Source organism: Notolepis coatsorum, assembly GCF_963971535.1.
Source record: "Notolepis coatsorum genome assembly, chromosome: 8".
In the NCBI taxonomy this organism is placed as follows: Eukaryota; Metazoa; Chordata; class Actinopteri; order Aulopiformes; family Paralepididae; genus Notolepis; species Notolepis coatsorum.
Window position 1 is genome coordinate 70,301,139 of NC_140172.1, and position 13,166 is coordinate 70,314,304.

Consider the following 13,166-nt stretch of genomic DNA (forward strand, 5'->3'; position numbering starts at 1 on the left):
ATACAAATTTTAATTAAATAATTATGATAGTCCAAAACCATCTTGAGTTAGGACAAGGAATGCATTAATCCCTGACGGAAATTACTGTAATTATCAGCATCTCATGTGTTAAAAAAAAAAAAAAAAAAAGTGGTGCACAAAGCATCGTGAAGGGCTCTGTACTGAGCCAACATACTAAGTCAACAGTTAAGTGTGTCTCGATTGTTTGTGCATCACTCAGTTACGTTTGAATGTGTGCTGTTTGCAGTGACCTAATCAATCCGGTTCTTGCATTGGAAAAATTTGATTCCTCTCCATAATGTGTCTGTACGATTACCCTGATTTCACCATCCCGATCTGTGCGTATGATTATTCCATGTGTGATATGTGTCTGTAGTGTGTAGGACTAATCTGTATGTATATGGCGTGTCATCTCCACGTTGCCGTCGTCCCCATCCTCGTCCTCATCGTTCCGCCACCTCACTAACTTGACCTTGTTCCTCCGCAGTGGGGACGAGACGGAGACGGACTCGGAGGTGGAGGACCGTGTGGACGGCGTCAAGTCTTGGCTGTCCAAGAACAAGGGCTCCACCAAGACCCTCTCAGAGGAGGGGAATCTGAAGAGCACAAGGTTAGTACTATGACCCTATAGGTGTTGTATTGTGACAACCCCCAAGCCCTCCTGATCCACAGCTCCATACTCCCACTGATAAACTAATGTGTGTAAGGTAAAGGTTAGGTAGATGTAAGGTGAAGGGTAGATTTATTTTTATTATTCTTTCAAATTATTTGTACATTATTTTACCTCAAGAGTCAATTGAGTGGGACCCTCATTTGCAATGGCGCAGAGGGTACATGATAGCATCATAAATGACAAAACATTAAATAATTTAAAGTAAACGGTAAAACAAGAGCAGTCGTACATTCAAAAGCATACCAATATAGTACAAATAAATAAGACTGTGGGACAGTAGCACCTCATTAATAATCTAAGTGCCCTAGTGAGACAAAAGTACTGCATTTTAGGTCTGATATTCCATCACAGACACAATAATAAGATACTCTTATTTCACACATCTTTCTAAAATCTCTGTGGATGTATTATTATTTCTAAATGATTACTCTGCATAAACATGTTATCTATAGCACCTTTAAGGGCTGCAACCAGTGGCGTAACTTTGTTCCTAGCGGTGGGGGGGACATATTAGGGGGCGTGGTCAGTGACGTCGCAGGGGGGGGGGGTAGGTCTTTTTTTTTTCTAATACCAGGTGTGCAATACGCATTTTCCCAGGCGGTGGCGCCTCTTGTAAGAGGTGGTCATCGTGGAGCCAGGGCTTGTCCAGCTGCACGTCCGCTAATTTAATATAATGATACTAGTGAAAAATGTTTAACTCTGTCAAAATAAACGAGCTGCATAGGCATAATAAACTGTAAGCGACATATACATGTTTGCACTGTCTTTTTTCTATTATAAAGTGCCTCTCGAGACTCGGGTGCATAACACATAACAGATCAGTCATTTGATTGTAATGCAGGTGCTCGCATTATAAATCGAATGTATTATTATTATTATAACACATGAACAGATCAGTAGGGTGGTCATTTGATTTCCGGCACCTCGGCGGGTGTATTAGAAATCGAATGTATTATTATTATTATTATAACATATAAACAGATCAGTAGGGTGGGCATTTGATTTGTAGCACCTCGGCGGGTGTATTATATATCGAATGTATTATTATTATTAAAACACAACTCACCATAATGCAGCCCTGCCCATTGTTTCGGATCCTCCAAAATCCCAACTTTGAAACATGTCCTTGTCAAATGTCCACTCTCGTTGAATGCAAGAACGCTACGCCGGGGACGTCTCTAAATGTCGTGCCTTTATTTTTCAATATTCACTAGTATTCGGACAACAGCCGCACACTTCCAAATCGCTTACCTTACCTGTCGGGTCTGCTCAAGTCAAGGGTCCAGGACTCCTGCGTTAGAATGGGCGACAGGCAGCTCTCCACTTCCCTCTGCAATTCGTTCCCTGCATACATCGCAGAGACGCCGACATGCAAAAGGTATTCGACCACCCTCCCGGGGGCTCGGATAGTTCTTGTAACTGCCTCCGTGTTCAAGTTTAAGTTAAGTATGATGTCATAGTCCGGCTGGCTTGTTCGCCATCCGCCAGGGAAACCGCAGATATATATTCCTTTACTGCGAATTGAGAACGTCCCAAAAACTATTCCAGGCCGCTATTTCTTTACCAACGGATTTCCAGTTCCGCGTTGACGCTTCCAGGCCGCGTCTATTCGAATCCCAACTGGTTCATGAGTCGGCTACACGCTGCTTTAATAACACTGCATTATCGAGACAGCGCCCCTATGACTTTGAGGATCTGGCAATGAATTCCAAGAGTAGGGTAAATCTGCAGTGCCGCGTCGCGTCACCGTTTATTATCATGTAACATTGTTTTTGGACGGTAAAAATGTGCGGGGGACAATAACTGCCTTCTGAAAACATGCAGGGGACATGTCCCCCGTGTCCCCCCCCATAATTACGCCCCTGGCTGCAACACTAGAGAATGTTCTACAAAAGCCAGTCATCACACTTTCTGTACCTTAGAGATTCCACCATCTGACACATCATATATGGCTGTCCCCTCTTAGTCGACTAGGTGAGGTTTGGTCTGTCATCAATTAGTCGTTTCTTTATGCTTTTTTTTAATGATTTATATCTTGAAAAAGGATGAGCACATATAAGCATTACATTTAAAGAGGTCCTTCTACATGATTGCATGTTGGAAACAATTTCACAGATTGGTAAATTAAATCAGCTCATTGATTAGTCAACTAAGTATTTATTTAGTCGAGGGCAGCCCTAGCACATCATATACATGTACCTCAGAAACACTTCCTACAACTCCAAAGGTCAACCAAAGCCAGCACAGCACAGTGGTTTTCAGTGTTTTAGAATTACATTAAATTAGAGTGATTCATTTAAAAAATAAAAAATTATACCTCTTGTTGTCTCTCCGTCTCTCTCTGTGGTGTCCATTTTTCTACACGACGCATCAGACATGCAGCAAATGTAGATGCCAAGGAAGGTAAAGAGGGTAAGGAGAAGATGTCGCCTGATACTAGTAAGGAGATGAAAGAGGTAGAGCAGAACAGGTCCATATCGGTGATGAGTTCCCTTAGCTACAGGAAGCGCTCCAACCTGAAGGACTCCATCGGGACGAGAGACGAGAGCTCCCTGTTCAGCACTCTAAAGGAGCAGACGGACACACCAAACCACTCCTCCCTCCGCAAGGCAAAGTCCAAGTCCGGAGACCTCCAGGACGACTGGAAGAAGAGCCAGGCTCAGGACGACCCAGATGACAGGGGCTCTGTCATCTCCATGGCCTATTCAGAGGCCACCAGCAGGGCCAGGAAGGGCCTGGAGTGCCGCTGGACCTCCCGCACCAGTCCTGAAGACTCTGTGGTGTCCTCCAGGAGAGGACAGATGGACATGGACGACGACAATAAGTCCACCGTCAGCAGTGTAAGTCGCTCTAACTTAAGCCTGCACCGCAGCACGTCCTGGAAGGACGACAGACGCCACAGTAGCGGCCGCAGTCCCGGTAGCCGCAGCCCCGGAAGCGCTAGTGTCGCTGAATCCCGCGTGTCCCTGGCCCGCAGCAGTCGTCTCAGTGAGTTCGGTCTATCCGTGGATGATGACGACGACGCCCTAAGCGTGGCCTTCAGCGAGGGGGGTACTTCGGCGTACAGTCCCCGCTCCGCCGGCCGCAGCTTCTCCACCCCAGCACAGCCTCGCTCCTCGGATGGCAATGTGCCGGACACCTCGGACGTCAAGCCGGTCACTCACCGCAACTACCTAGACCCTGACCTGGAGGCGGCCATCAATGAGGTCCTGAGCTTCAAACCCATCAAGTTTAAACGCAGCAAGCTGGAAGACTCTGACGATGACGAGGAAGAGGAGGAGGAAGAGAAGAAGAAGGGAGCGGGAGTCGAGGAGGACAGTAGGAAAAGCGTGCGCAGTGTGAGGGGAGATGACGAGGGTCTGGGCAGCACGTCCAGTCTGCGTTACTCTTCGTCAGGCTCCAAGATGGACTACAGCAGCCGTCCGTCCAGCAGCTTCAGCACCAGCAGCCGCAAGTCCAAGAAGAAGAAAAGCTCTGAGTCGGACAGCTCCTCCCCAGACACCTACCACAGCAGGAAGAGCTCCAGGAAGAAGAAGGGCAAGAAGTCCAAGAAAGGATCCAAGAAGAAGGAAAGCGAGTCCGAAGATTCCTCCTCTTCTTCCTCGGAATCATCCGATTCCTCCTCGTCCAGCTCTAAATCCACCGTCTCCTACCGCAGCTCCAACAGCGTCAAGAGGGGTCCAGATCATCACACCGTGGCCAGCCCTGATGACGATGAGCAGAAGACATCTAGCAAGAAGCAGACCAAGAAGAAGCAGAAGAAGGTGGACAACCTGGTGATGAAGTACCTTTACAAGCCTGACAGTGACTAAAAAACAACCGTGAAAAAGGTGACACTTAGGTTGTAAAGCATGGCGTGATCTAACTCACAAAGGAGTGTGTTAATCACCAATAACGTTGGTTGCATGCTAACCTTGCCTGTCAGTGGATCGGTGTTATTAAAAAACTCTATAACCCTGTGTGTACAACATCAATGCTGATGTGAAGGATGGAGTACTAGTGCCTGTTTTCTTTTACGTGTATTAATTACTTGTAATTGATGTCATGCTAAATGTGCTTTGTGACACAGTTTCTGGTATTTAAACAGAAGGAACCCTTTCCAATGCATGTTAATGGGTATGTTAACCTTAAATAATGGGTTTAAACATCATCTGGCATGATGTTGAGTTGACTAGTACAGGCCATCATTCCTCTGATCTCTTTAGTATCGAGAAACTCTTTGCGTCCTTTCACCAGGCTCCAATACAGTCCTATGGAGGTGGGGCAGCTAAGGGTCAGTGGTCAAACTTGAGTGTTACACTCGGATTGCATAGTAGTATAGAGTATAGACACATTTGCATGATAGGTAGTAGTATAAGGATAGTAACATAGTACATAGTGGTACGGTACATAATAGTAAAAGCCAGTAAGAAGGTTATTATTATTGTTATTATACTTTTTATTTTATTATTTATCATTTATTTATTTATTTTGTATTAATCTAATCTATTAATCTAGGGTTAGTTGTTGCATTGTCTCTGGCACAATGATGTGCGTTAATGTTGTGAAGCTGGATGTTGAGACCCCTGACCTTGACCCCTGACCTGCTTTCTCACCCGCCCTCTACTACAACATAGCCTATAGCCATTATGCAAGACATTGAATACTATGTGTAACAAACTGAACTCAACTGAAAATAGTGAAAGCATTCACCGTTTACTGAATAACATGTTTGGCTCTGGTAATAGCCTTGGGTTTCCAACGCACTTGTGTTGCTTGTTGAGAGAAACTGAGGTTGTTTCTGCAGTTAAGAGCACAGAGGCCTTGACCCTGGAGAAAGTATTGAATGTTCTTCACATGCGACGGCTCTCATGTATTAGCACTGCAGACCCAGGCAGCAGCTGTTGCTAAAGAACTAATAGTGTGTGTGTGCGTTCATGTATGCGTGTTCATGTGTATACAGTATGTGTGTGTGTGCTTGTGTGCATGTGCTTGCGTGTGTTGATGTATGTGTGATCTTTTGCTTGACTTGAACCTCCACTATGCAGGGAAAAAAAAAACTATTGTGTCATCACTGTGTATCGTCTTCACCCCTACAGCATCCCACTGTACCGCAGCCACCACAGCAACACCAGGTGTGGTGAGGAGGAGGAGGAGCGAGGCTCCAGTGGACAGTCTCTAAGGCGGAGCGACAGTGAGGACACACTAGCAGAGACCACAGACACCACCAGGCTCGGCCCACCTCTCTCACCCTCTCCTGAAGAGGCAGGACCAGCTACATTTAGCCCCAGAGCCGAGGAGGGGGAGAGTGTGAGCACATAGTGTAGAACCACTGGGACTCTTATATCCACAAATCTTTAAAGCGATATCGCTGTTGTCATCGCCAAAACCTCTTGCCTCCGAAAACTGTCAACTTTTCAGGAATTGAGGTAAAGCGCCGTTTGGAAGTTCTACCTTGGAGTTCTGAACGGGTTTTGTGTTCCTTGGGGTTGTGGTACCGGCTCACAACATGGAGAACCATGAACATCTTCCATTCAATAAAACTATTTAAAACATGAAAGTAACCAAAAAGGAAGATATGAGTTTTTTTTTGCCAGACAGCAGCGATATTGTAGTTTACTTTGGGATTTGTCACAACAGGTCTGTCTGTTCACTTCAAGAAGCACAATCAAATGTATTTTCTTGTGGGCATGATGATGAGGGGGGTTCCTGGATGCTTTTTCTGCTGGTTTATCAAGATGTGCATGCACTGGATTATAATATGGGTCAGATGTTTAGAGACAAATATTTAAGAGTATATATATATATATATATATATATATATATATATATATATATATATATATATATATATATATTATATACACGTATATCAAATATTAAATACAATTTTGCTCATTTTATTTTGAAATCCTCTTCAATTCAATTCCTCCAAATCATGTGTTGGATATACACTGAGTTTCATGAGGATTTTGGATAGCAACACATTTAAACTTATTTTGGTTTGACTGTCCTAATTCATTTTACGTACTAAATGTACAGTATGTACTGTACATCATACTACATACTGTTGAAGCTTACTGTTCAGTACATGGAGTGCAGTGTGTGCGACATACAACATACTACATACTTGGAGGACTTGCACACCCAGGCGGAAGTGGCCATTCTTAACAGAAGAATTGTTCATTTCCACTCACTAGCCGTGCCATCAGGAAGATGTACTGTCAGTTTTGCGAAGATCACACACAAATGATGCTTCAGTACTTCAAATGATCCAATCCATACAATGCTGTAGCTTTTGATATGCATTTAAATCTCTGTCGCAGACATTATTTGCATACTAACAGATCACGTAAGGAAAATTCCATATTATATTGTATGTAGCATGAAGATTTCGGAAGCATTAAATTACTACGTAGATGAAGGGCAGACTGTCCACTTTAGTTGGACGAATAGTTAACAGCTGTGCTTAAGCTCCATAGCAAGTGTATGATGATTTGCGTATCTGCGTACATACCTAATGGTAAACAGTTAGTAATTTCCAAAGTCACAAGAATATGGAGCTAAAACATTAATGTGTGGCTGTCCCAAGTATTCATGGAGTTGACTGTATATTTTTATATTAGGCCTCCTTGAATGATGATGCTATTTCTTTTCGATCACTATGACCTCGTGAATTTACAGCTAGATGTATATTAAGTCTAAAGTAAATTTTAAAGTGGTAAGCCATAAGATGCAAATGTTTGGTTTATTTTGGCGACAACTACTGGTGATAAGCGATCATTGCTGTTGCACTGTATTGACTTGCTTTCCACCAATTCCAAACAAACCACTGTTGCTGCTGGTGACATGATACACATGACTTCCTGTGTGCCAGATAATTTTCCCGGTAATATCCTACCAGACACCACCGTTTAGAACAGCCGAGTATTGGTAGAATCACTAATGTGTTATATCAGTTGGCCACAGAGAGTGACAAAGTACAATTATTTATATGAAAATGTTTGGGATTATTATTTTAAGGTGGATGTGCGTGCGTCTGCATTGTCTGTCCACCTCCTGTCTGCTCATGTACAGTGGGAAGTAATATGCTTCAAGTATTTGATTATTTGCATTATCTGCCCAGGAGAAGCTTGTCTGCATTTCTTCTTTTTGCAAAAAATTTCCTCATGAGAATATTAATGTGGAACGGAGGACACTGTTTTGTCAACACTTCCGAATGGAATTTGCTTAATGAGGAAAAAAGGAAACTGTTTTATTTGCATCTCGTCAGGCAATGTTGGCTTTACACACAATATATATAGCTCGAGAAAAAAAAAGTTTTGTCTATTTTCATTGTTAAAGAAATTATGTTGAACAAATTATTTGTAACGTGGATGTTTTTGCATTAGATTCATTGTTAATAAAATGTTGCTGTTTACAAAAAAAAAAGGAAATAAAAACATTAAAAAAAAACGAATGGTAAACATTGCAAGAGGCTGGGCTGACCAGACCAGGATGCGTCTATTCTTTTACCAATGGATTTCCAGTTCGCGTTCTGCGATCTGATTGGCCACTGACGTTTCTGGTGCGATCTGATTGGCCACTGACGTTTCTGGTCATGTGACATGTGCGCCCAATCGCGTGACGCGCCCATTTCCGCCTCGAACAGCAGCAAACTACCTAACGCCTAGTTTATCACTGGTTAAGCTTAGGCGACTCTTTCGAAGTTGGTTAAGGTTAGAGTTTGGAATCAGGGTTGGTGTTCTATCGCCATGCTCTAAGACAAACTCTAACCTTAACCAACTTCGAAAAAGTGCCTAAACTTAACCGGTGGCAGAACTTGCCGTTACACGATTGGCGCGACCAGAAACGTCAGTGGCCAATCGGAGCGCGAACGCGGAACTGGAAATCCGTTGGTAAAAGTATTTAGGCGACCAGGATGCGTCTATTCTTATCCTAACCCATGTTTGCGATCTGATTGGCCACTGACGTTTCTGGTCATGTGACATGTGCGCCCAATCGCGTGACGAGCTGTGTCTGCCCATTTCCGCGTCGAACAGCCTGCAAACGACCTAACGCCTAGTTTATCACTGGTTAAGCTTAGGCGACTCTTTCGAAGTTGGTTATGGTTAGAGTTTGGAATCAGGGTTGGCGTTCTATCGCCTTGCTCTAAGACAAACTAACCTTAACCAACTTCGAAAGAGTGCCTAAGCTTAACCGTCGAAAGAACTTGCCGTCACACGATTGGTGCACATGTCACATGACCAGAAACGTCAGTGGCCAATCAGATCGCAAACATGGGTTAGGATAAGAATTTAGGCAACCAGGATGCGTTGAGGAGGAGTTTCTGAGTGGAGCTGTTGGCTTTTGGGTTTAGACCATGAAAGCCATTTACAGTTACATTTAGAACCATATACCTTTTTGGAAGGCCGTTTGCAGTTGTGAAGTCAATCCAAATCACTTGGCTGTGATATATATCATCAACAAGTACTCTGTCTTAAAAGGTGCTATCTAGATGCCACACAAGAGCACCAGCATGTCATTTATCCAATCGGGTGCATTCCACTTGGGGAAATGGAAAGTACGTAGGGAGTACATGTAAACAACAACGTTCATTTTGGACCTGCATTTTTAAACGATAAATTCATTAATCAATGATTTGGAAAAGCAATACTTCTATTCCACACCTTTCTAAAAGCTCTGTGGATGTATTCTTGTTATAGAAATGATCTATATTATTATATATATATTATTATCTATACTATAGCACCTTTAACTATGGATGAACACAACACTAACTTAACATTTGAAAACATTGTTCCTCTGAACACTTAAAGAGTTAAATATGGTTCTATGTCGTTATGGCTTTGCTCAGCAACTGTCTGCATATATCTCGCTTCAGCGTATATACACTGAATAAAAAATTCCACCATGTACCTTTACATGCCAGCATTCATCTGGCCACACCCCCATCCGCTTACCTACATAAGCAGGGGTGGGGCCACACACTCATCTCCTTCTCAAATTTCATCACAAGCTAAGTGCTGCTCACATGCCCACTTGACGTGGAGAAAAATATTTAGTCTGAGGAAAGGAAGAACAAGGAGATACGTTGACATCATATCTTTATTTTCTCTCTCACTATTTTCGAGAAAATACGGCGATATTGTCTTCGTTACTGGAGTGTCTGGTTCATTCCGACCTTCAACGGCTTTTTCGTATTAGGAGCTCACGCCGCTGACATGCCTCCCAACTACAATCCTCCTTGCTGCGGCTGGATGGGGTTACCCTCCAGCAACACAGCTGGACTGTAGGACGCACCGACTGTTGTGAGAAGCGGTGGTTTCCAGGTTGGGTACGTACTGTTTTGCTTGCGAGCTCTGGTTGTTGTTGATGCTGTGGGGGTTAGCTAACAATTTACGAAACGCCGACTCCAGGCTAGGGTCCTCTGCTCGGCTTAAACGGCGGTCGGGGGATCTTGGTCTGACACCCATGATGGCTAATCTAGTGGGCCGCGCTAGGTCCTGGTGATCCCGGGATTCTAGAGCGGATGCTTCTCTGTCCCGTGCAGGCCCCATCTTTCATATACAAATGGAAGTATACCCTAACGAGGAAATGTGGGCATAGGATCTTCTTTATCGGAAGTTCCATGCTCAAAGGGCCCTGTGTATGTCTGGATCACCGTTGACAACTGTGTTCTGACATTTCTTTTTCTTTTCCCTGTTAGGGGAGGGATTGGGACAGCGGCCTGTCTGAAGTGTGGCTTGTTATGTCATTGTATGCAGTTCAGGTGATAGAGCCAGTCAGCTGTTAGCTGCGCAGCTGTTAGCTGCGGCGTTAGCTCGCTGTGTTTACCAGGCTGGTATACGTTAGCTTGTTGCTATCAGCCGAACGGCTGTTAGCTTAATGCTACACTGTTGAACGTTTTCTGTGACTATAACATGCCTTAAACAGTCTGACTACGACGTCATCTTTGACATAGGATGTTAGTCGAACCTACCGGGAGCCCGGCCGGCGAGGACTGCGTCAACATGGAGAACCGTAGCGGCTGGGTGGCGCAGCGACGCTGCCCTAGTCGTCAACACAGGAATGCTGTGTTTAACGTCGGTGCCCCGTTAGCCAGATTGCAGTTCGCTTGGCCTGCGCTCACGGTAGGTAGGTCCCGACCGGACCTTAAACACTTCTTCTTCCTTCCCTTCTAAATGTTTTGTAATAACGATGTTTTACAAAACGGGTGTTGCTGCAATACATTTAGGATACGACGCGTGTTGTGTGTGAATTGTCTTGTCACTGGTATAGCTTCTCTCTCCATACAAATCGGGTTGTTGTTTTACATGTGTAAAAATGATCTGGTTAGTTGTGTTGAGAACATCATGTGTGTTCAGGTACCGTGAACTCACAACTAAGGGGGTTAATTAACCTATAAAGCTATGCTTAGTGACATATGAGTGAAGAATGAATTATTTTCTCAGCCTGTAATGACAATGAACAGTGTGTTCATATATTAACAGGGTTACCTGTTCAACTGGGCCGTATCAAGGGTAAGGTAGAAGGGGTGATCCCCCCGGTTTCCCTGGGGCTTCCCCACCCTCCTCTCAGACATGTTGTTTACAATATATTGTGTCACTGTGTTTGTGGGGATACGATGTAACCCTTAGCTTAGTTGCTGGGGTTGTGCTAACCGCTTGAGAAACTATATTTTCCTAAAGAAAAGATTGTTTGGTCGCTTTTCGTGTGTGCTTAGCAAGGCCTGTGGCCGATACTAATCGAGGATTCTGTATTCTCTCGTTATGAAAAACGGCGTTCCTCTGTAGCAAGAGTGTACTTGCCATTTTTTGTTGTGATGAAGGGTTGTGTGCTTGTGATCTACAACTGGGTTAGGTTGGCCACAGAAGCACATGTGTAAGTCTGGTACCGGGGCTCTTAAAGGGGCCCTCTCTATTCTGTGTTTTTTCCTTAGTAAAAATCAGATAGCAGGTTAGCACATGAGCTGTGTGAAGCTGTTAGACACCTCGTATCATGGGTGTGGGGTCGTAAATGTTATGGTTTGACACCGACCCCAAACGCAACGACACAAGAGAGTAGGATTCAGAGTTGCCAAAAACAAGGGCTTGTTTATTAAGACTAAATAAACAGCACAGACTTGGAAGAGTTCAAACAAAGATTAGAATACAAGCAAGGATGAATGTTGCTGCTCTGCAGCTTCTCCCGGGATGGTAGTCAGGGGAAGCAGACGCTGACGTCAGAGCCGCTCTGCAGACCTCTCTCGGCAGAATCTCCGAGGTGGTTGCGGGACCGAGAGAGAGAGAGGGAGCGAGTTAACTCAGGGTGCAGGTGGAACAGAGCAGGTGAACAGGAGAGGTGACTTGTACCCGAAAACAGAGTTATCCAAGTGACTGAATCTTCGGTGTAAATACACACTGTGAGTAACGTTCCAAACACAATCCCAAGTGATAGATATCTTCGGTGCAAAATAAACACTGTGAGCGAAGTCCCAAAAAACAAATCCAATGTGATAATATCTTCGGTGTGAAAACACACAGTGGGAGATGTTAGGCCAAAATATTATCCCAATGAAACAATCCAAAAAAGGCTAAACGCTGGGTGAGTGACTGTCTGATAAAAAGCTGGAAATCTTCAGTGTTATATAAACACACGAAAAACGGAATTGGATCAAAGACAGTCATAAAAAACTCACCCAGGCGTTGTGCGTAAAGAGCGTTGGAACAGAACGGAGCGAGCGCGTCGCCTCGGGGAAAGGGTGTCCAAGAGGAATGCTTCTTGAATATCCTGGAGGCAAAGCACAGGGAAACAACAGCAGGCAGCAGGAACGGCGAATGCAACTGAAATATCAAAACGATCCAACAAAACTTGAATGGGGAAACGGGGTATAAATAATACGGGAATGCTTAATTGACAAGCAGTGACAGCTGAGGGATGTGATTGATAAGCGTGTGGACGGGGGAGAACCAATCAACGACGTCTCTGGGAAGAAGCGTGTGAATAGGGGAAATGAAATGATTAACAGAAAACAAATGGAACCAGAGCGAGTAGGCTTAAAGGAACAGAGCGAGTAAGTGAGCAAAGGACAAAACCTCACAGTACCCCCTCCTCCACGGGAGCCACCCGGCGACCAGGCCGACCCGGCTCGTCAGGATGGGCACGATGGAAGTCAGTGATCAAGCCGGGATCCACGATGAGCTGCCGGGAGACCCAGCTACGCTCCTCAGGGCCGTAACCCTCCCAGTCCACCAGGTATTGGAACCCCCGGCCCCGCCGACGAACGCCCATCAACCGGCGGACCTGCCACTGGGGGTGACCATCCACCAACACGGGAGGCGGAGGATCAGGAGCTGGAGGCATAAGGGGACTGAGGGAGACGGGCTTAACCCGGGAGACATGGAACACAGGGTGAATGTGCATGGACGCAGGAAGTTTCAGGCGTAGGGCCGCCGGACTGAGTACCTTCAGGACCTCGAAAGGTCCGACGAAACGGGGGTTGAGCTTCTTGGCCGAGGACCGAAGCGGGAGG

At 44.9% G+C, this 13,166-nt stretch overlaps 1 protein-coding gene across 1 annotated transcript in view; it reads left to right on the forward strand.

Annotated features, from left to right (window-relative positions):
• The window catches only part of LOC311233020 (unconventional myosin-XVIIIa-like), a gene marked incomplete at both ends in the record, with an annotated part of 212,117 nt that extends 207,632 nt beyond the window's left edge, over positions 1–4,485 (forward strand). The window contains 2 exons of the mRNA XM_084319874.1: positions 488–610; positions 3,048–4,485. Of these exons, the coding sequence (XP_084176000.1) occupies positions 488–610; positions 3,048–4,485 (1,561 nt within the window). The remainder of the gene's footprint in view (positions 1–487; positions 611–3,047) is intronic.
• Positions 4,486–13,166: the final 8,681 nt, after the last annotated feature.